At 43.9% G+C, this 20,676-nt stretch overlaps 1 protein-coding gene across 1 annotated transcript in view; it reads left to right on the top strand.

The window, feature by feature from the left end:
* Nucleotides 1-8,445: 8,445 nt before the first annotated feature.
* The window catches only part of dync1h1 (dynein, cytoplasmic 1, heavy chain 1), a 48,729-nt gene continuing 36,498 nt past the window's right edge, over nucleotides 8,446-20,676 (top strand). Inside the window, exons 1-13 of the mRNA XM_039008770.1 lie at nucleotides 8,446-8,698; nucleotides 14,400-14,487; nucleotides 14,989-15,162; nucleotides 15,284-15,539; nucleotides 15,820-16,006; nucleotides 16,258-16,529; nucleotides 17,062-17,289; nucleotides 17,581-18,657; nucleotides 18,807-18,986; nucleotides 19,305-19,454; nucleotides 19,578-19,724; nucleotides 19,994-20,134; nucleotides 20,397-20,573. Of these exons, the coding sequence (XP_038864698.1) occupies nucleotides 8,446-8,698; nucleotides 14,400-14,487; nucleotides 14,989-15,162; nucleotides 15,284-15,539; nucleotides 15,820-16,006; nucleotides 16,258-16,529; nucleotides 17,062-17,289; nucleotides 17,581-18,657; nucleotides 18,807-18,986; nucleotides 19,305-19,454; nucleotides 19,578-19,724; nucleotides 19,994-20,134; nucleotides 20,397-20,573 (3,330 nt within the window). The remainder of the gene's footprint in view (nucleotides 8,699-14,399; nucleotides 14,488-14,988; nucleotides 15,163-15,283; nucleotides 15,540-15,819; nucleotides 16,007-16,257; nucleotides 16,530-17,061; nucleotides 17,290-17,580; nucleotides 18,658-18,806; nucleotides 18,987-19,304; nucleotides 19,455-19,577; nucleotides 19,725-19,993; nucleotides 20,135-20,396; nucleotides 20,574-20,676) is intronic.

The raw sequence follows: 20,676 nt of genomic DNA, 5'->3' as shown, positions 1-20,676 counted from the left end.
TTTACATTTGCAGGTATGTAGGTATTCAAATGTTTTGAGAGAAGCTTCCTGCTCGCCTATTAGATGCGGTTAGTTAGCAGATAGCTAATGACATACATATAAATGAGGAGTTATTTGCCAGGGAATAGTGGACTGTCAACAATACATAGTGATGGGGGGGGGGGGGGGGGGGGTACAGCCACAGTGCAGTCCTTAAACATGTCAGGTGTGATTTGTGTGATGACATTAAAAGGTTTGGCTTGCTCAGACATGCTCCGGTTGCTCCCACCTTCGCTTAGTGGTTACTGCAAAACAAACCAAGGACAACACCAAATGCCTTTGTGTTGTCTGGTAGAGAAAAATAATATCCATACTGGCATCTAAGTGTAGAATGCACGGCCAATACACTGCTTATCTGTAAGTAGTAAGATATGCTAGTAATGTTGGATCAGTAGGAAGGAGAGTTGTGTTTGTGGTCTGGGGGGACAAAACATGTGGTGCTCTGATATCCATACTAGCATTGGCTACAACTTGGAATGCAATGCCAATACACTGCATTCTATGTAGTATGCTATTGTGTGGATATTGGCACAGAACCAAGCACTGTTTAAACATGGTTTAAGCACTGTTTAAGCTTTGAACGTGCCTGGTTGAACATAATTCCTCTATAGAAAAGTAGTGGTTCTTCGTTGTCAATCAATCAGTCTTTCAACCAATCAATGTCTTCCTTCTGCGGGTAAGAAGAAAGACCCACAGGGCTCAGATGTAAAAAAAGATTCCCTTACGTTGATGACTTCTTGCAAATCCAATCAGTTTACCATTCAATGTCATCACATATACTTTTTGGTCTGAAATGACTTGGAAACAACATTGGTATAACCATTTTTTTGGCCCCAATGGGGATACTTTTCTGAAAGCAACAGATCTTGTCTGTAATGCTCTGTGTAAACAAACGAGTCATGAATGATTACTGTAAAGGTGTAAACCTCAACCCCCTATATCTCATCGAGTGCATCACACAGGTATGTCCAAACAACAACTGCCAAGTATCTGTATAGAATCAATCAGTCAGTGCTTTCAATCACTGTTGGTGGGCAGCATGCCGAATGGTGCATCATGTCACTCTGCTCCCTCGAATATTACTATGGTGTGAAAATTACACAGCTATTCCCTCATAACAACCTATACATAAATTATTTAACATTTTAAAAACCAATAAAGGGAAACAAAACAGTGGAAATAAAGGATTTTTATCTAGATTTGCAGAGAGTCTATTTCTCAGGATAATTATTTCCAAGAAGCAGTACAGGACCCTATACCGAAAGCATCTCAGAGTAGGATTGCGGATCTATTCATTTTTATCTAAAAAAGCTAAACTGGTCCTAGATCAGCACTCCTACTCTGAGACACTTTGTGGATATAGGCCCAGGGCCCATATGTGTGCTGAGATATGATCTGAATGGCAAAACTGATATTAACGAATAAACAAGGGGGCAGCTGATCCTAGATCAGCACTCTATTTTGTCATTTTATTGAATATTAAAATATACAATCTACCTGCAGTGAAGCCGCTCAAGATTATATTACATCCAGTCATCTAACAGACCCATCTAGAGTGATCCACAGAAGCAACCAGGGTCAACACTCTTACCTTAACTGTGCCGATTCCATAGTGGCACCAATCCCACTAATGACCGATCTTTGTCTCAAGACTCCATTTGAATCACTGTTACCCTAGACATGATGTGCAGTCCCTCTCTAGGGGACTATCTGTTTCTTCAAGATAAGACTTGAGATACAGTTGAGTGCAGATGATTAGCATTGGAGATAGACATGAACTGCCATCCGCTATGGTCTAAATAATGTAGCACGCTAAGTCCTGAAGGTTAAAAAGCTGGTTATGAGAATCCTAGGAGCCTATGAATTGTTAATATAACCTCCCCTGCACCTAATAGGTCAGAACTAACGGTGTTACGCTAATGTCATGCATGTGATTACCGGTAAACACAGAATGTGTGAGCCCTTGAGACATATTGAACTGAACTGTACAATGATAAACTGAGAACAGTGAATATTTAAGAGGAGTCACTTTAACTTCTTGTCCTACTCCGACTCTAAAACTTCATCTTTGAGGCCATATTGGAAGTGAGAGACAGTGTTTGTTTGGAACCACACTCTTGTGATAAGTAACCTTGCCTGAGACCTGAAGACTTACATTGGCTCCCTAAGCTAATACCTAGGCTTTAGCTCAGTGGGCTAACACAGTCTTGTTAACTCGGAGACTTGAGTTTGAACCACCCGAGTCTGTCACGTGTACTGTATATGTGCATCTCAAGTGTACCTTTAATAGCAGGCAGCGTCTGCAGCTTCCTATTGGTGCTGATGGGGAAGACAGACGCACTCAGCCTCCGCTCCCTCTTGACTGCTGAGTTTGAGCCAGGTTTCACCCTCAGCAGCTGGGTGTTGGGCGGCTGCGCGCTCTTCTTATTGGAAACCTGTGGAAACAAGAGTCGCAAAGCGAGGGTTCCCGTTACTGGCCAGCAGTTTCCTGCCCAAGGAAGCCAGGGATCACAATTACCCAAATTGTTTCCACAGGGAGGAGTCAGTGATGATGTGGAGTTGTGGTTAAGGGTCATGTTCCTCTTCCAAATCAGATGTTTCCCTGGGAGGGAACCTGATCAGAGGCGCTGTATGTGTGTGTGTGTGTGTGTGTGTGTGTGTGTGTGTGTGTGTGTGTGTGTGTGTGTGTGTGTGTGTGTGTGTGTGTGTGTGTGTGTGTGTGTGTGTGTGTGTGTGTATATATACTGTCTCTGTTGACACAGGGTGTGTAATGGAGTCCCACAGAGACAGATAACTGATAGAGCTGTACAGGCAGTGATAGTGTCTGTCTCTGTCTGTCTGTCTGTCTGTCTGTCTGTCTGTCTGTCTGTCTGTCTGTCTGTCTGTCTGTCTGTCTGTCTGTCTGTCTGTCTGTCTGTCTGTCTGTCTGTCTGTCTGACTGTCTGTCTGTCTGTCTGTCTGTCTGTCTGTCTGTCTGTCTGTCTGTCTGTCTGTCTGTCTGTCGGTCTGTCTGTCGGTCTGTCTGTCTTCTGCCGGTCTGTCTTCTGCCGGTCTGTCTTCTGCCGGTCTGTCTTCTGCCGGTCTGTCTTCTGCCGGTCTGTCTTCTGCCGGTTTGTCGGTCTGTCTTCTGCCGGTCTGTCTTCTGCCGGTCTGTCTTCTGCCGGTCTGTCTGTCTGTCTGTCTGTCTGTCTGTCTGTCTGTCTGTCTGTCTGTCTGTCTGTCTGTCGGTCTGTCGGTCTGTCGGTCTGTCGGTCTGTCGGTCTGTCGGTCTGTCGGTCTGTCTTCTGCCGGTCTGTCTTCTGCCGGTCTGTCTTCTGCCGGTCTGTCTTCTGCCGGTCTGTCTTCTGCCGGTCTGTCTTCTGCCGGTCTGTCTTCTGTCTTGTTAACATTGACAAGGTAATCTGGAAAACCTACCTCATATTGTTCCTTTGTTAAATGAGAGCGTATGTTTCCCAATAATCTCCATTACAACTTTGATTAGGTGAATGTTGAATGCAGCTGTAAAGCCTTGTGGGGCGGCGATGGACATTCTCATGAAGTATAGCACATCAGCCATCATGACTGAAGAGATATAACAACATATAACACTAGTTGGGTTTCTTCAGGGTTTTTCGACGGATACTGCTTAAAAATTCACAAGGCACTCTCACATCTGAGCAATCTTTGTTGCAGGTGCACGGTAACAATTGAATAAGATGAGAAAAAATAAGAAACCTGCACACTGCTCTTGCTAGTATCGCCGTTCTTTATTACGCTTTACGTTTCGGCCTCAAGGCCTCCGTCAGAACTCAGAAACACCTAAAATGGCTTAGTACTGCTTCTTACCTTATCATAATCCAAAAAACATGAACTTGAATTTGATTGATTATCTCAAGGTTCAACAGTTATGTCTGGAAGTGTAAATTATGAATGTGGACAGAGTTGTTCTCATCTCACCCTCTGCAATATCCCGGGTGTATTTTGCAGGTAGTGATAACCACAAAACACACCCCGGATAAAAATTAGTATTACTATGCAATAAATGCTATATGATGCACAATAATATTTGTGTAACAGTGACAACTGTGTGTTATCCATATCGTATCACTTCATTGTGACTAAGTAATAACAGTCAATAGGCTTGCTGCTACGATTCTCTTCTAATCAGTATTCATGTTCACACTGGTGTGGTAAATATACAGCACAAGAGCCTCTTGGTAAAGTGACTTAGCTCTGCTTCCTCATGCTGTTTCAGCAGATATACATACGTTTTAAGTCTAAATAAATACTACAGTACCGTACTGTAGGACCATACGGATAGACTGTAGACAGCCAGACATTATTGTCTAATTCTAGTCAGTACCTAACAGTCGATCAACTGACAGTGTATTAAAAAACACTTACAATGCATAACGCTAATATTGATTAGTAGGTTTTCTAAGAACTCTGCATGCCAGAGGAACCCTGAGGCTTTGTTCCAAATGGCACCTTTTCCCTATTTAGTGCACTACTTTTGGTCAGAGCCTTATATGCCCCTGTGCACTAGATAGGCAATAGGGTACCATTTTGGAAACACTAGAAGAATCCATGCAGTTTGTTTCACACATGAGTGTAAAAGTCAATTGATTTTCACCTTGCTTGATAAGTACTTGACGGGTGTGGATAGAATATAACATAACAGAACAGAACAAAACAAAGATGGGTCCAACTCTGTTTTCAATTCAAAAGGTTCATCAGTATCATTGTTCATCAGTATTCATCAGTACTTTCCAACTTTTTTTAGATTTCTTTGAAGTATGGTTGTAAAACTAAGAAAATACAGCTTGGACTGCTTCCTACCTCATGGTCAGAGTTGGAATGTCCATTTTTGCATCCAGGTTTGCTTGACTTCACAGACTTGGAAGATTCCTACATAAGACAGACAAACTGTGTGAGTGACAGTAGGCCCAGGTTAGATAGACAGATAGATAGATCTGGCAAAAAATACTTGAATCAGTTATAGAACACATTGCCCTTTATGGTTGTGAGGTCTGGGGTCCACTCACCAACCAAGAATTCACAAAATGGGACAAACACCAAATTGAGACTCTGCATGCAGAATTCTGCAAAAACATCCCCAGTGTACAATGTAAAACACCAAGTAATGCATGCAGAGCAGAATTAGGCCAATACCCACTAATTATCAAAATCCAGAAAATAGCCTTGCTATTGAGAGAGGCCGCTGTAGGCAGACCTGGCTCTCAAGTGAAGACAGGCTATGTGAACACTGTCCAAAAAAACGAGGTGGAAACTGAGCTGCACTCCCTGACTTCCTGACCAATGTATGACCATATTGGAGACACATATTTCCTTCAGATTACACAGTCCCACAAAGAATTTGAAAACAAATCCAATTTTGATAAACTCCCATATCTATTGGATGAAATACTACAGTGTGCCATCACAGTAGCAAAATTTGTGACCTGTTGCCACAAGATAAGGGCAACCAGCAGTGGTGTAAAGTACTTAAGTAAAAATACTTTCAAGTACTTCTTAAGTTGTTTTTTGGGGGGTACCTGTGCATTCCTAAAGAAAATAATGTATGTTTTACTCCATATATTTTCCCTGAAATCCAAAAGTACTCGTTACATTTGAATGCTTAGCAGGACATGAAAATGGTCCAATTCACACACTTATCAAGAGAGCATCTCTGGTCATCCCTACTGCATCTGATCAAAATACTTTCATACTTTTACTCAAGTAGTATGTCACTGGGTGACTTTCACTTTTACTTGAGTAATTTTCTATTAAGGTATCTTTACTTTTACTCAAGTAATACTAAACTCAGCACTGTCAACTGCATTTATTCTCAGCAAACTTAACATGTGTAAATATTTGTATGAACATAAGATTCAACAACTGAGACATAAACTGAACATATTCCACAGACATGTGTCCCTGAACAAAGAGGGGGTCAAAATCAAAAGTAACAGTCAGTATCTGGTGTGGCCACCAGCTGCACTAAGTACCGCAGTGCATCTCCTCCTCATGGACTGCACCAGATTTGCCAGTTCTTCCTGTGAGATGTTACCCCACTTTTCAACCAAGGCACCTGCAAGTTCCCGGACATTTCTGGGGGGAATGGCCCTAGCCCTCACCCTCCGATCCAACAGGTCCCAGACGTGCTCAATGGGATTGAGATCCGGGCTCTTCGCTGGCCATGGCAGAACACTGACATTCCTGTCTTGCAGGAAATCAAACACAGGACGAGCAGTATGGCTGGTGGCATTGTCATGCTGGAGGGTCATGTCAGGATGAGCCTGCAGGAAGGGTACCACATGAGGGAGGAGGATGTCTTCCCTGTAATGCACAGCATTGAGATTGCCTGCAATGACAACAAGTTAAGTCGGATGATGCTGTGACACACCACCCCAGACCCCAGACCAAAACCGCGACTCGTCAGTGAAGAGCACTTTTTGCCAGTCCTGTCTGGTCCAGTGACGGTGGGTTTGTGCCCATAGGTGACGTTGTTGCCGGTTATGTCTGGTGAGAACCTGCCTTACAACAGGCCTACAAGCCCTCAGTCCAGCCTCTCAGCCTATTGCGGACAGTCTGAGCACTGATGGAGGGATTGTGGGTTCCTGGTGTAACTCGGGCAGTTGTTGTTGCCATCCTGTACCTGTCCCGCAGGTGTGATGTTCGTATGTACCGATCCTGTGCAGGTGTTATACATGGTATGCCATTATGAGGACGATCAGCTGTCCGTCCTGTCTCCCTGTAGCACTGTCTTAGGCGTCTCACAGTACGGACATTGCAATTTATTGCCCTGGCCACATCTGCAGTCCTCATGCCTCCTTTCAGCATGCCTAAGGCACGTTCACGCAGATGAGCAGGGACCCTGGGCATCTTTCTTTTGGTGTTTTTAAGAGTCAGTAGAAGTTTTCATAACTGTGACCTTAATTGCCTCTGTAAGGTGTTAGTGTCGTAACAACCAATACACAGGTGCATGTTCATTAATAGTTTATGGTTCATTGAACAAGCATGGGAAACAGTGTTTAAACCTTTTACAATGAAGATCTGTGAAGTTATTTGGATTTTACGAATTATATTTGAAAGACAGGGTCCTGAAAAAGAGACGTTTCTTTTTTTCTGAGTTTATTAGGTACTTTTTCCACCACTGGCAACCAGTGAAGAACACACAATTGTAAATACAACCCATATTTATATGTATTTATTTTCCCTTTTGTACTTTAACTATTTCCACATCGTTACAACACTGCATATAGCCATAATATGACATTTAAATGTCTATACTGTTCATTTGTGATTGTTTATTTAACTTTTGTTTGTTATCTATTTCACTTGCTTTGGCAATGAAAACATATGTTTCCCATGCTAATAAAGCCCTTTGAATTTAATTGAGAGAGAGACTCATTCAATAACTAATTAGGCTATTTCACCTATGAATCCTAACAGTTTTGTTATTCAATCATATCTGTACATCTAGCCTACTCACCTTATATTTTTTCCCTTTATTCGGCATTTTTAGGCGAGGAGTCGGTGCCCCCCGTCCTTCTGAAAACTCCGTTCGCTCCCTCAATGCCTCTGATCCCTCCGTGTTACAAAAGTAGCCCACACCTCTGTTTTCGTCCATAGAGGTTTGAGTCGTTGACTTCGGTCATGTGACTTTAAAATCCATCCACACAGCTCTCCACTTCATTTACCGTCACTGCCTATGGTTATTGCACTGTCATAATCCTTAACGACCTTGTGCCAACTCAATAGGGGTGTCAGACAGACTGTGATAGGCTATAATATTAAACTAATCCGTACTAAATTTGTAATACAACGACAGGGATTTCAGTTTATTCACATCAAAATATATTTATAGAAGGTAGGTGCCTAGATAAATATAAACCTGTCTAAAAAAAGAGTTTAATTGAAATGTTTTCCGTGCCAGACACTTTCTTGAATAGCAATACCGCCCCCTGGTGGTACAATTAGCTTGTAAATGCTCTTTCTGAACCCGCATTTGTTAAAAGGTTGTTTTATCACAGAGACATATACATTTTCGCGAAATCTGATTATTTCTTGTTCCAAATATACCACAGAGTTTAGGCAATACTGTAGTTTAGGTTACTATTAGTTTTCAGGCAGTAAAACAATATGCGTTTATCAGCCAACTCCCATTTCCCCCTTTCAGACAAAAGTTGAGACCGGTCTGAATTGCATTGTGGGTAGCGTAGTAGTTTTATGGGACATTGCCATCGACATAAAGCTTCAAATTCGTCCTCTGGTACTACAAATACCAGCATGCACTGCATGAATACATCTGAAGGGTAGCGAATGTACCGCCGCATTGACACGTTACCAGTTGATGTGGTTTGACCAGACGTTTCTTTGTTCAGTGTTGAGTCTACGACCGATTGTTGGTCGTTATTTCAGAAAATGTCGGACGGCGGCGGGGGCGACGATAGCTCCGGCACCATGGAGGTGTCTACCACCGTTCAAACGGTTGCTGATGCCGCGGTGCTGCAGAAGCATATTCGTAAACTTGTCCCTCTGCTCCTGGAAGATGGCGGCGATGCTCCGGCCTCCTTGGAAACCGCCCTAGAAGAGAAGACCTCCATAGAGCAAATGAGGAAGTTTCTTTCGGACCCCCAAATTCACACCATTCTGGTTGAGAGAAGCACTCTCAAAGGTCAGTCTGATTCAAATACGGTAGTTAGTTAACTAACTAGCTAGTTAGATTAAGAAATTGCTAGCTAATTGTTTAAAAAAAAAAATAATAATAATTTGCTAGTTAATAGACTGCACATTCGTAGGCTACATCTTAACGTTAGCTAGCCAGTCAAATGTGCTCATGCTGCTGCAGTATCCGTCAGAGGATTCCTCTCACCCAAACATTTACTGGCGGTTTACGTAGATAAGTTAACATGTCAGAGGTACAATCTTATAGAAAATACAAGGCAGATAACGTTTACAGTGGATGCGGTTCAATGAACGGCTCCATTGTTCTAGAGGTTTGCCCTCAGCTATAGGATCATGTGAATATCAGGCTCCTGTTAGTCCAAAACCACTGTGCCAAATAGAAATGTCATTTCAGTCACACACGCACGTCTATATTCCTTTTATCATCTAGGCGTGGCACACTTAACTAAGAAAATTAGGTAGTTATCTGTGCTGATCATATAGTTATCTGGCTACAGTGATGAGGAGTTGAAATGTCTCCATTCGAGTGGTGGACTTTGATTGTTTTCTGTATGCTTGGTTGGGATGCACAAACAGAAAGTGCATATTTATACGAATGCTGCAATGCAGATTTTTATCTCTAGCAGCAGTGAGTGACCTCATCTTGCAGGGAGGAGAGCACAAAAGATTTGAGTCATCTCTGAAAGCAGTGTCATGCGCTCAGTAGGGTTGGGCGATTTTACGATTGCATCATCTATCGACTACGTTTGACAGCCATCGTCGACGGGCGATTTTACGTATGCATCATCTATCGACTACGTTTGACAGCCATCGTCGATGGGCGATTTTACGTATGCATCATCTATCGACTACGTTTGACAGCAATCGTCGACGTGCGATTTTACGTATGCATCATCTATCGACTACGTTTGACAGCCATCGTCGATCGTGAAAACATCGTGATGTCATAAACGATATTTGAACTTGACTGCACCTCCGAAGTCTGGCACAGCATGTATGTCGTATTTAGACTATTTGCATAATGCAAGAGAACAGTGTAGAACAGTGACTTGCCTAGTTAAAATAAAAAAGATTGTAAAAAGAGCGGATAGCGCAAAATGTCAGAGCCTGACATGTTTTTTCCCCCCCTCCAATATCGGATGATCACGGGCCTTTTCAACTTCGTTGTCTAGGTTATTGTTTTAAAATCTTAATTTCTCCTTAATCGACATTCGATTTGAATGTGACTTGTTGGCCTAGGCATAGCCAACTCTTTCATGATCAACCATCAAATTCATATATTGGCCTAACGGAGTTCCATTTAATTTGTTTGCGAATAGCCGCCTAAATAAGTAACAATAGTAGTAATGAGGGGGAACAAACAATTGCAAGATGGACTAATCAAATTGGAAGTTGAAACAAACCTTATACGTTTCTGCTTTACTTGACCAGAGTGTATGCAAAATAAATTGTGCCGTCAGAAAATTCCTCATTGCAAACCAAACTGCAAATAATAGGCTATAGGCCTACGCATACTCTTAGTCCATATAGACCTCATCAGAAGGAATTCGCCTTTTCGGCATGCTTTGTAATTTCTGTATTACAAAAAAAACAAAACATTACAAAACAAAAATGTTTACAATTGGGGTCAATGGGAAAGAATGTCCCCCCAATTTGTTGGCGTGGTCGAGGCGAATTCCTTCTGATGAGGTCTATATGGACTAAGAGTATGCGTGTTCAACTAAGCTGCTGTGTTCAATGTACATGTAACCAGGTAAAAAAAAAATACAAATCAACCTACGGTTCACAATTCTCCCACGTAAGGAAACAGACCTTGCGAGAAGTACCCTGTGCTGTGGCTTCAGGCTATTAGGTGTGGGAGAGTAGGGGAAATGTGGGGACCCGGTGTCCAAGTAGGCTCCACGTAGCTATGTGTGTGGAAAACATTTCACCACAGGTAACAGGCTGACTACACCGCTCGTGTCGTGTGCGCGAGCGTTGCAAAATAAATTCAGAAATCTATGTTATTCAATTATTGCACCCATACTGCTCGCTCTCGCCAACGAGCTTCTGCGTTGCCAAGGGCTAAAAATATTAGTTATATTTCTGACGCAGATCGCGCTGCAAGTCCTGCCTCTCCCATCTCCTCATTGGTTTATAGAAGCAGGTACCCACGTACCATCTTCTCATTGGTTATACTCACGTGGGTGACTGAAAGACGAACGAGGTCAGTGGCGATAATGCACCTAATTTATGAAAGTTGCCAATCCCAATATAAAGTCAAGAGAAGGAAAGGCCTAGAAGGAAGAGATGACTAGAAACAATTCGGTTGACCGTTTTTATGTGTGGATTAATTGGAGGAGTAGAGGACCTTGTGCATTTCAGGTAAAATAACAACTCAATGTTTATCCCAGGACAAATTAGCTAGCAACAGCAAGCTAGCTAAATAGGACAAATTAGCTAGCAAGTGCAAGCTAACTAGCTAAATTGCCATAAATGTTTAATGCTTTTCGACCTGTCCCCAAATTAATATAATTGGTTCAGAGTTTGTTTTGATATTTTAACCTGTGTGTCGTGATCGCGTTTGATGTGGGGGGACAAAGTAAATGTATGCAAAATGGCGCACGCGCCCAGCCGGTTTGGGTTCCGTGTAAGGCTGTATCACAACCGGCCGTGATTGGGTGTCGCACAATTTGGCCCCGCGTCGTCTGGGGTAGGCCGACAGTCTACTCGGTGACACCCACAGAACACAACTTTTAAAGAGTTTACTCAAATATTAGCGTTGTAGCGCTTATCGCGGGACTGTGGCTGTGAACTCACCTCCCCAGTCAGCCTATTGTGTGTATTGACATTCATATTTCACTGTAAAATTGTGCAGTTCAATATGAATCAATGGAATGGGGTAACAGTCTACTCAATACCCAATATATTTTTTCCCAACATCCTCAGAGTTATCAGACAACAAAACATCCACACAGTATTGTTTTTCCTCAGGAATAGTATTCAATACACATAGGTTGACAATAAATGTGGCTCAATTCAGTTGTTTCAGAGTCCCGCAGTAAGAACTACGATGCTAATGTTCTGTGGGTGTCACTGAGTAGACTGATACCCCATGTCATTGATCCATAATCCATAGGGTAAGGCTGTACAGTGAAATAAGTATGCCCCCAATGCAATTCTAAAGTCTAATACATCCAGTGAGATTTTAACATATTTGTCAATTTAACAGAATATTGTCTTTTGTTTTTATATAACATTCCAACCTCGTTTAGCATGATCTATTCAATTATGGCATAATTCTACTATTTTTATGCATTTGATGACACTTTTATTTTGAAGGCTAACCACAAAGTCCACTATTGTGGCTAATCCTTATTGTGGCTAGCTTCACATAGATGGGTCCGACCACCATTAATCAAATAACTGTCTTTATAAATTAGGGTTATTTTAGATGACACCTAGCTAGCTATAGCTACTGAAACAGATTATTTCGTTTTGCTATGTTTTTGGGGAAGAACATTGTTTGCTTTCATCTTTTTTTAATGATCAGCACTGTAGGCGCGCGAGACAACTCTACCAGCATCATAGCATATGTATCGATGAATCGTTGTGAAATATGAAATACGAGGGATAGTGTAATCAATGTGTAATAACTACGTAAGAAATTAATTAATGCGTTCAATTATGTGACGTGTAGTCATCCAGGTCCTAATTGGTCAACAAGCTTATTTGACACGCAAAGACACAAACGGCATTCTATAGAAATCCTGGTTGAGAATGAAACGACTGAACAAATGAAAAACGAAACAGCACAGCAAATAAGTGAAAGAAATAGGTTTTGATGATGTTTTACTGGTACTGGGGACATGCGTAAATGCCATCAAAAGAACTTTTTTTTGGTGTGTGTGTGTGTGTAACCTTTTTATTTAACAAGGCAAGTCACTTAAGAACAAATTATTATTTACAATGACGGCCTATCCCGGCTAAACCCGGACGCCGCTGGGCCAATTGTGCGCCACCCTATGGGACTCCGAATCACGGCCGGATGTGATACAGCCTGCATTTGAACCAGGGTCTCTAGTGACGCCTCTTGCACTGAGATGCAGGCGCCTTAGACTGCTGCGTGTGTGTGTGTGTGTGTACACTAACAGTCAAAAGTTTTAGAACAATAGTGAAGACATCACAACTATGAAATAACACATATAATCATCAAAAAGTAACCAAAAAAAGTGTTAAACAAATCAAAATATATTTGAGATTCTTCAAAGTAGTGGTTCTCTGTAAAAAAAATCCGGTATGGTGGTTCTCGGTAACGGCCGGATCATGACTATAGGCTGGGAGTGTGTGTACCTCCCCACGTTGATTTGTACATTTTCACTGACTTTGGTGTCATATATGATGATAGGGAAATGTTTATTTTAACATTGAGCTTCAATAAATCCCCACTATAGACGCGCCGACCGGCGCAACTGTCTTTCGAATAAGATGCATCTGGATTTTAATATAGACTCCATTTTATAAAAACGCAATAAGGAACCATTTAGGTCTAGTTTTTTTTTTACCATGTCATAGGCCTACCTAAAGCTTTCTGGCAAGGAACACCAGCATGTTCACCTTTTCTGCCCCAGAGTTGCGAACTCAACAGGATGATGGACTTGTAACTGTTGACGGAGGTTTGTAGTCGGTCCATCCTTTGCCCTGACTCTTTCTGCAAGTGACTTCGGTCATGTCTGCTGGCTCACCATCATTCGACCTGAAACTGAACTGCCAAACGGGCGACGATTCTTTCCCACTAAGTCAGCCGTGTTAATTCAGTTTTTATTTTATTTTTGCATGAGGGAGGCTTTACTATAGTTACAAAGTAAAATCCTGTCACTTGCTCTCCTTTTTTTTTTAATACTCAAAATGTCAAAGAACCTTGCAGGGGCTCTTACCTAGATAATCAAGATGAAGTAACAATAGCCTTCACTTGAAACGGCTACAATATTCATTTTTAAATTGTAGGCTAATATAACTGATATCTGAGTATTTTTATGGACAAGAGAAACATGGTCCTACCATATTAAAAAAAAAAAAATATATATATATATATATATATATATATATATATATATGATTTTTTTCATTCTGCAACCTTGACTAGATAAACATAACTAGGCCCAACACGGTTTTGAACAGTTATTTATTGAGATTTATTTTGTGGCTTTAGGAACAATTTTAAAAACATTTTGCACCAAATCACAGTTCTAGTATAACCAATGTGTCCTTTATGCTTTTATATTGCTTTCTTTCCACCAATTGACCCCTCTGTGCGCAATATAAATTGACCCCCACCCCACCTCCACGTTTGGATGGGATGGTATCAATCCAGACATCGCCCAACCCTAAGGGCCAAATGTTGGCAGGGCATAACACAACACTTTATAGCACTTTTTGTTTTCATGGCCTCAATGGCAGTCAGTCTGCATCAAGAACAAACTGTAGTGTAGGCTTAAATAGGCTAATTGCTGAAGTATTTGTGTATCATTAAAATATTATGCCGCTGTTTCATTTGAATCATTTTCGAATTGTATTTTAATATCTTAGAATGGGCTTTCCTCTTCGGGATGTTACATATTGTGCTTTAGGTAATGTAGGTTGAATCCATACACCCTTTTTCTATGCTTCTGTGCTTTCACTGACTGGTATTCTTGTTTTTCTCTCCTCAGAGGATGTTGGGGATGAAGGAGAGGAAGAGAAGGAGTGCATCTCTTACAACATCAACATTGACATCCACTATGGGCTCAAGTCCAACAGGCAAGAACTTTTATGATACAGGAAGTAAATGGCAGTATCAAGGAGAATTACGCAACAACAAAGAGTGTGAAGCGAGAACCTAATCTCTCCCCCCCCCCCCCCCCACAGTTGTTGGAAAGCTATCACATTGTAGGAGAGTGAAGCGTGCACATGCGCTCTGTGAGTGCATTGTCTTGCAGTCAGTAATATTTTTTTGTTCACCCTGCCGCTCGTGGCAATGTTATGTCACCGAGTCTGTTTTAAGCCCTGAGTCATCCTTGGCCGCAAGATCATACAGTGATATCCATTTTGAGATTGTGATGGCATAGGGTTTCCATTTTTAGACGTGCCTAGGGATAGTTAGACTGATTTTTTTCCCAGTTAGATAGGCCTGCCCTACGTGTTACCTTTGTGTATCAAACTGGTGAAATGGTTCCTAACATTGCATAATACTACATCAACTAGCCTATATCCCTGTTTATTCATATGTGGATTATGACATTTTACAACTTTGTTTTTCAGTCTGGCTTTCATCAAGAGGACTGGAGTGATTGACGCTGACAAGCCCATATCGACCCAGGTGCGCGTGTTGACTCTGAGTGAGGATTCTCCCTACGAGACCCTGCACTCTTTCATCAGCAATGCCGTTGCTCCCTTCTTCAAGTCCTACATCCGTGAATCTGGCAAGGCAGACAGGTAAACCAGGAACTAAGTGGACTATCATGGTAGTATTGTAAAACTGTTCTTTGTTTTCATATTTTGCACATCTCGTTTATACCCAGTGGGTTAATAATGCCTCCATTTTGTCCTGGTCCAGGGATGGCGACAAGATGGCTCCCTCTGTGGAGAAGAAGATTGCAGAGCTGGAGATGGGCCTGCTACACCTGCAGCAGAACATCGAGATCCCAGAGATCAGCCTTATCATCCACCCCATCATCCTCAACATCGCCAAGGCGTGCTACGAACGCGGTGAGAAGCCCAAGGTCACTGACTTTGGCGACAAGGTGGAGGACCCCACCTTCCTCAACCAGCTGCAGTCGGGGGTCAACCGTTGGATCCGGGAAATCCAGAAGGTGAGGGTCGAAACAATGACTTGTCTGAGAAATTGGGTGCCAGGTAGTGTTCCGTAGCAGGCCATACTCAAGCAAAACGTTTTGCAAAGGTACATAAAAAATGGTGTTTATATTGAACACGATAAGTTAGTACCTCCCCCGCTTCACTCCATTTTGAAACGCTTGCCACCGACTGAACATCACCATGGCTTGTTGGTTGCATTTGACATCTCTTACTGTGGTTTTTGTGTACTCCGGCGAGTCTGAATGGTTGTTTTGAATACTCTCCTCTTCCTGTCAGGTGACCAAGCTGGACCGTGACCCGGCCTCTGGGACGGCCCTGCAGGAGATCAGTTTCTGGCTGAACCTGGAGCGCGCCCTGAACCGCATCCAGGAGAAGAGGGAGAGCCCCGAAGTGCTGCTCACTCTGGACATCCTAAAGCACGGCAAGCGCTTCCACGCCACCGTCAGCTTTGACACTGACACCGGTGAGTTGTGTTTGATGGAACAAGCGCCGATACCTCTTTATGAATTGGATATTACAAGGAACCTTTTCCTTTTATTTATTTGTTTGAGGACTTGTCACTCAATATACATGTTCCACTTTGATTGACATCACTACTTTAGAACCATGGAGATCCTATTGTATTCTAATTCCTAATTCTATGTTTAGAACGTGCCATCATTTTATTAGACTTAATGACTTGAATATGTTTTTTTCCTCCCATCTGTTTCCCAGGTCTGAAGCAGGCAGTGGAGACGGTCAACGACTACAACCCCCTGATGAAGGACTTCCCCCTGAACGACCTGCTGTCAGCCACTGAGCTGGATAAGATCCGCCAGGCGCTGGTGGCCATCTTCACCCACCTGAGGAAGATCCGTAACACCAAGTACCCCATTCAGCGGGCCCTGCGGCTGGTGGAGGCCATCTCCCGAGACCTCAGCTCCCAGCTCCTCAAAGTGCTGGGCACCAGGAAGCTCATGCACGTGGCCTATGAGGAGTTTGAAAAGGTGAGTCTACAGTGGCAGCTGCTACAAATACTCCATAGACGAGTTGGTTGTTTAGCAACATAACCGAGACGTGTGCAACTATGGGGTAAAACACAGAGTTGGCTTAGATTGTTGACAACATGTAAGCTATATTTCGTCCCCCCGATGTTTATTGAAAACATAAATACATTTGCACAATAACCACTTGTTGTCTCTCAAATGCATTGTTAGTTGTTGGTTAGCTAGCTAGCAAGCAAATTTTAGGCATATTAGCATTGACATCAGTCAAAACAAGACATGGTACCAATAACAAGATTAAACAAGCTGAAATCAGCCACATTCCCCACACGGCAGTATCTTGTCGTTCTTGCTAGCAATCTGGCCATCCAGATTCACAACAACACTGACTTATGCCCCATGGATGGGTGCACATGGTTTTTGTGTCGTTGTTAGCTAACCCATCTATACTCTTCTATATCGTTGTATTGACATGACTTAATAGCATTTAGTTGATAGTAGCATTTAGTTAATACTAATTTCTATCCCATTGCAGGTGATGGTAGCGTGCTTCGAGGTCTTCCAGACCTGGGAGGACGAATATGAGAAGCTCCAGGTCCTGCTGAGAGACATCGTGAAGAGGAAGAGGGAGGAAAACCTGAAGATGGTGTGGCGCCTGAGCCCAGCCCATCGCAAGCTCCAGGCCCGCCTCGACCACATGAGGCGCTTCCGCAGGCAGCACGAGCAGCTGAGGGCCGTCATCGTTCGTGTACTCAGGCCTCAGGTAAGAAAGAGGCAGAGATTTGTCAATGGCTAGTGCCCCCAAGGGTTGGTATTATGGGCCCAGATCAAGTTTATATCTGGATTAACCACTGTTGATGGAGCTTCTCTATTGAGCATACTTTTAAGTCCAGGAGTAAGCTGTAAGCTTAATACAGTTCTGGAATTCCCCCCCCCCCCCCCCCCCCCCCACAATGACTTGCAGTTTTGGTCAAGAGTTGCCCTTGCTGGTTTCTAAGTGGTAATATCATACGTCATTGCTAAAAGGTTTTCTTTCTCTCTATGCCTTGTCAAGGTGTCTGCGGTGCCCCAGCACGCCCCAGGCGAGGCGGTGGAGCCCACTGAGATGAAGGTGGCGGAGGTGCTGTTCGACGCTGCGGACGCCAACGCTATTGAGGAGGTGAACCTGGCTTATGAGAACGTTAAGGAGGTTGACGGCCTGGATGTGTCCAAGGAGGGAATGGAGGCCTGGGAGGCAGCAATGAAGCGCTACGACGAGCGCATTGACCGCGTGGAGACCCGCATCACCGCCCGCCTCCGTGACCAGCTGGGAACGGCCAAGAATGCCAACGAGATGTTCCGTATCTTCTCACGTTTCAACGCCCTGTTCGTGCGTCCCCACATCCGCGGCGCCATCCGCGAGTACCAGACGCAGCTCATCCAGCGCGTCAAAGATGACATTGAGTCGCTGCACGACAAGTTCAAGGTGCAGTACCCACAGAGCCAATCATGCAAGATGAGCCACGTGCGTGACCTGCCACCTGTGTCGGGCTCCATCATCTGGGCCAAGCAGATCGACCGGCAGCTGACCGCCTACATGAAGCGTGTGGAAGACGTGCTGGGCAAAGGCTGGGAGAACCACGTGGAGGGCCTCAAGTTGAAGCAGGATGGCGACAGCTTCCGCGCCAAGCTCAACACTCAGGAGATCTTTGACGATTGGGCACGCAAGGTGCAGCAGCGCAACCTGGGCGTGTCGGGCCGCATCTTCACCATTGAGACCAGCCGGGCCCGCGGTCGCACAGGAAACATGCTGAAGCTCAAGGTCAACTTCCTGCCCGAGATCATCACGCTGTCTAAGGAGGTGCGCAACCTCAAGTGGCTGAGCTTCCGTGTGCCGCTTGCCATTGTCAACAAGGCACACCAGGCCAATCAGCTCTATCCATTCGCCATCTCCCTGATCGAGAGCGTGCGCACGTACGAGCGCACCTGCGAGAAGGTGGAGGAACGCATCTCCATCTCGCTGCTGGTGGCCGGCCTCAAGAAGGAAGTGCAGGCTCTGGTCACGGAGGGCATTGCACTGGTCTGGGAGTCCTACAAACTGGACCCCTACGTCCAGCGCCTGGCCGAGACCGTCTTCAACTTCCAGGAGAAGGTCAGTGTTTTTTGGAACCATAAGGTTGGATCTCACCTGGCAATTTTTTCTTTTAAGCGTGCAGTTGCTAGACTTACATTCCGCACTTGATGATCGTATGTTCGGATTCCGCCCTGAATGTATGCTATTCATGTATTTTTGTTTTCCAGGTGGACGACCTCCTGCTCATCGAGGAGAAGATCGACCTTGAAGTGCGCTCTCTCGAGACCTGCATGTACGAACACAAGACCTTCACAGAGATCCTCAACCGCGTGCAGAAAGCTGTGGATGACCTCAACCTGCACTCCTATTCTAACTTACCCATCTGGGTCAACAAGCTGGACATTGAGGTCTGTGCAAAACTCTTACAGCACTCTCCAGTATACTTTCTGTGTTGTGTCTTGAGGCTCTTACCCTGTGTCCTGCTGGTCACATTCCTGAGGAAATTCCTATTCCTATTTAAAATGGCACCTCCCTCTGAGTACTCCAATTACAAGTTGGCACTCTTTTTCATGGTCCTTCGAGCCGGATAGTTGTCCTGGAACATGACCAGTAGGGGCCACAAATACCAGCACCTATTCTGTTGCTGCTGGTCCCTATTGTGGTTTTTGTTAAAAGTGGTTTATTGAATCAATATTCATTACAACTTTTATTTTCCCTGTGTGTAGATTGAAAGGATCCTCGGGGTGCGTCTGCAGGCTGGGCTCAGGGCCTGGACCCAGGTTCTCCGGGGTCAGATGGAGGACAAGGCTGATGTGGACATGGACACAGAGGCCCCTCAAGTCAGCCACAAGCCTGGCGGGGAGCCCAAGATCAAGGTAAGGGTCCAAGACTGCAGTAGGAGGATTGATTTGATAAGAATATAACTAATAAAATGTCTTCCCAAAGGCACAAATTGCAATTTATGAAATGTATTATGCTTTTTTTTCTACTTGTGAAAGAACGTTGTACATGAGCTGAGGATCACCAACCAAGTGATCTACCTAAACCCGCCCATTGAAGACTGTCGCTACAAGCTCTACCAGGAGATGTTTGCCTGGAAGATGGTCATCCTCTCTCTGCCCAGGATCCAGAGCCAGAGATACCAGGTCTGGAGGCCATGCAGAGCACTTTTATATGTTCAATTCATTGCTATCACCTAGCTAGCTGCTTTAGCAAGTTTAGTATTGAATTCATTGCTAGCTGCTTTAGCAAGTTAGTACTGAATTCATTGCTATCACCTAGCTAGCTTCTTTAGCAAGTTAGTATTGAATTCAGTGATATCATCAAGCTAGCCTCTCTAGCATGCTGGGTACAAGTACATGGGATGTTTTGGTATAGGTTGCTATAGTTGATGTATTGGTGTCCTGGCCACTAGGTGGGCGTCCACTATGAGCTGTCTGAGGAGGAGAAGTTCTACAGGAATGCCCTGACAAGAATGCCAGATGGCCCGGCTGCCCTGGAGGAGGCTTACAACTCAGTCAAGGACAACGTCAACGAGGTGGAGCAGTACGTCAAGGTATGCAATCAATCGTGTTGATGTATTGGTGTCCTTAACATTTCTGTAAATGTGCCAGATGTAGCCAGCTAGCTATTTGAAACACCCACTGGGTCTCTTTCTCAATTGTCTTTCCTTGTGTCCTTGGTTCCTCCCCTTGTACCTTGTCCTCCAATGTCTTTTGAGCACAATGAAGCAAATAACGATTATTTGAGATTTACCCCAGGATGGAGTTTACTTAGCTATTGGTTCTGTCACTCACCCATGTGTCTCTGTTGTGTAGGTGTGGTTGCAGTACCAATGCCTGTGGGATATGCAGGCAGAGAACATCTACAACCGTCTGGGGGAGGATCTGACCAAGTGGCAGGCCCTATTGGTCCAGATCCGCAAAGCCAGGGGGACCTTCGACAACGCCGAGACCAAGAAGGAGTTTGGGCCCGTGGTCATCGACTATGGCAAGGTAAAGAGACTGACGATTCAGCAGTAGAGTAGAGCAACTTCTGCTGTTTTGTACAGTTGTGCGCTCATGAGATGTATTGTTGCCGAGAAATGTGGTGATGCAG

The sequence above is a fragment of the Salvelinus namaycush genome, chromosome 15, assembly GCF_016432855.1.
Source record: "Salvelinus namaycush isolate Seneca chromosome 15, SaNama_1.0, whole genome shotgun sequence".
NCBI lineage: Eukaryota > Metazoa > Chordata > Actinopteri > Salmoniformes > Salmonidae > Salvelinus > Salvelinus namaycush.
The sequence above is the reverse complement of the archived record's forward strand: the minus strand, read 5'-3'. Positions and strand labels throughout refer to the sequence as shown.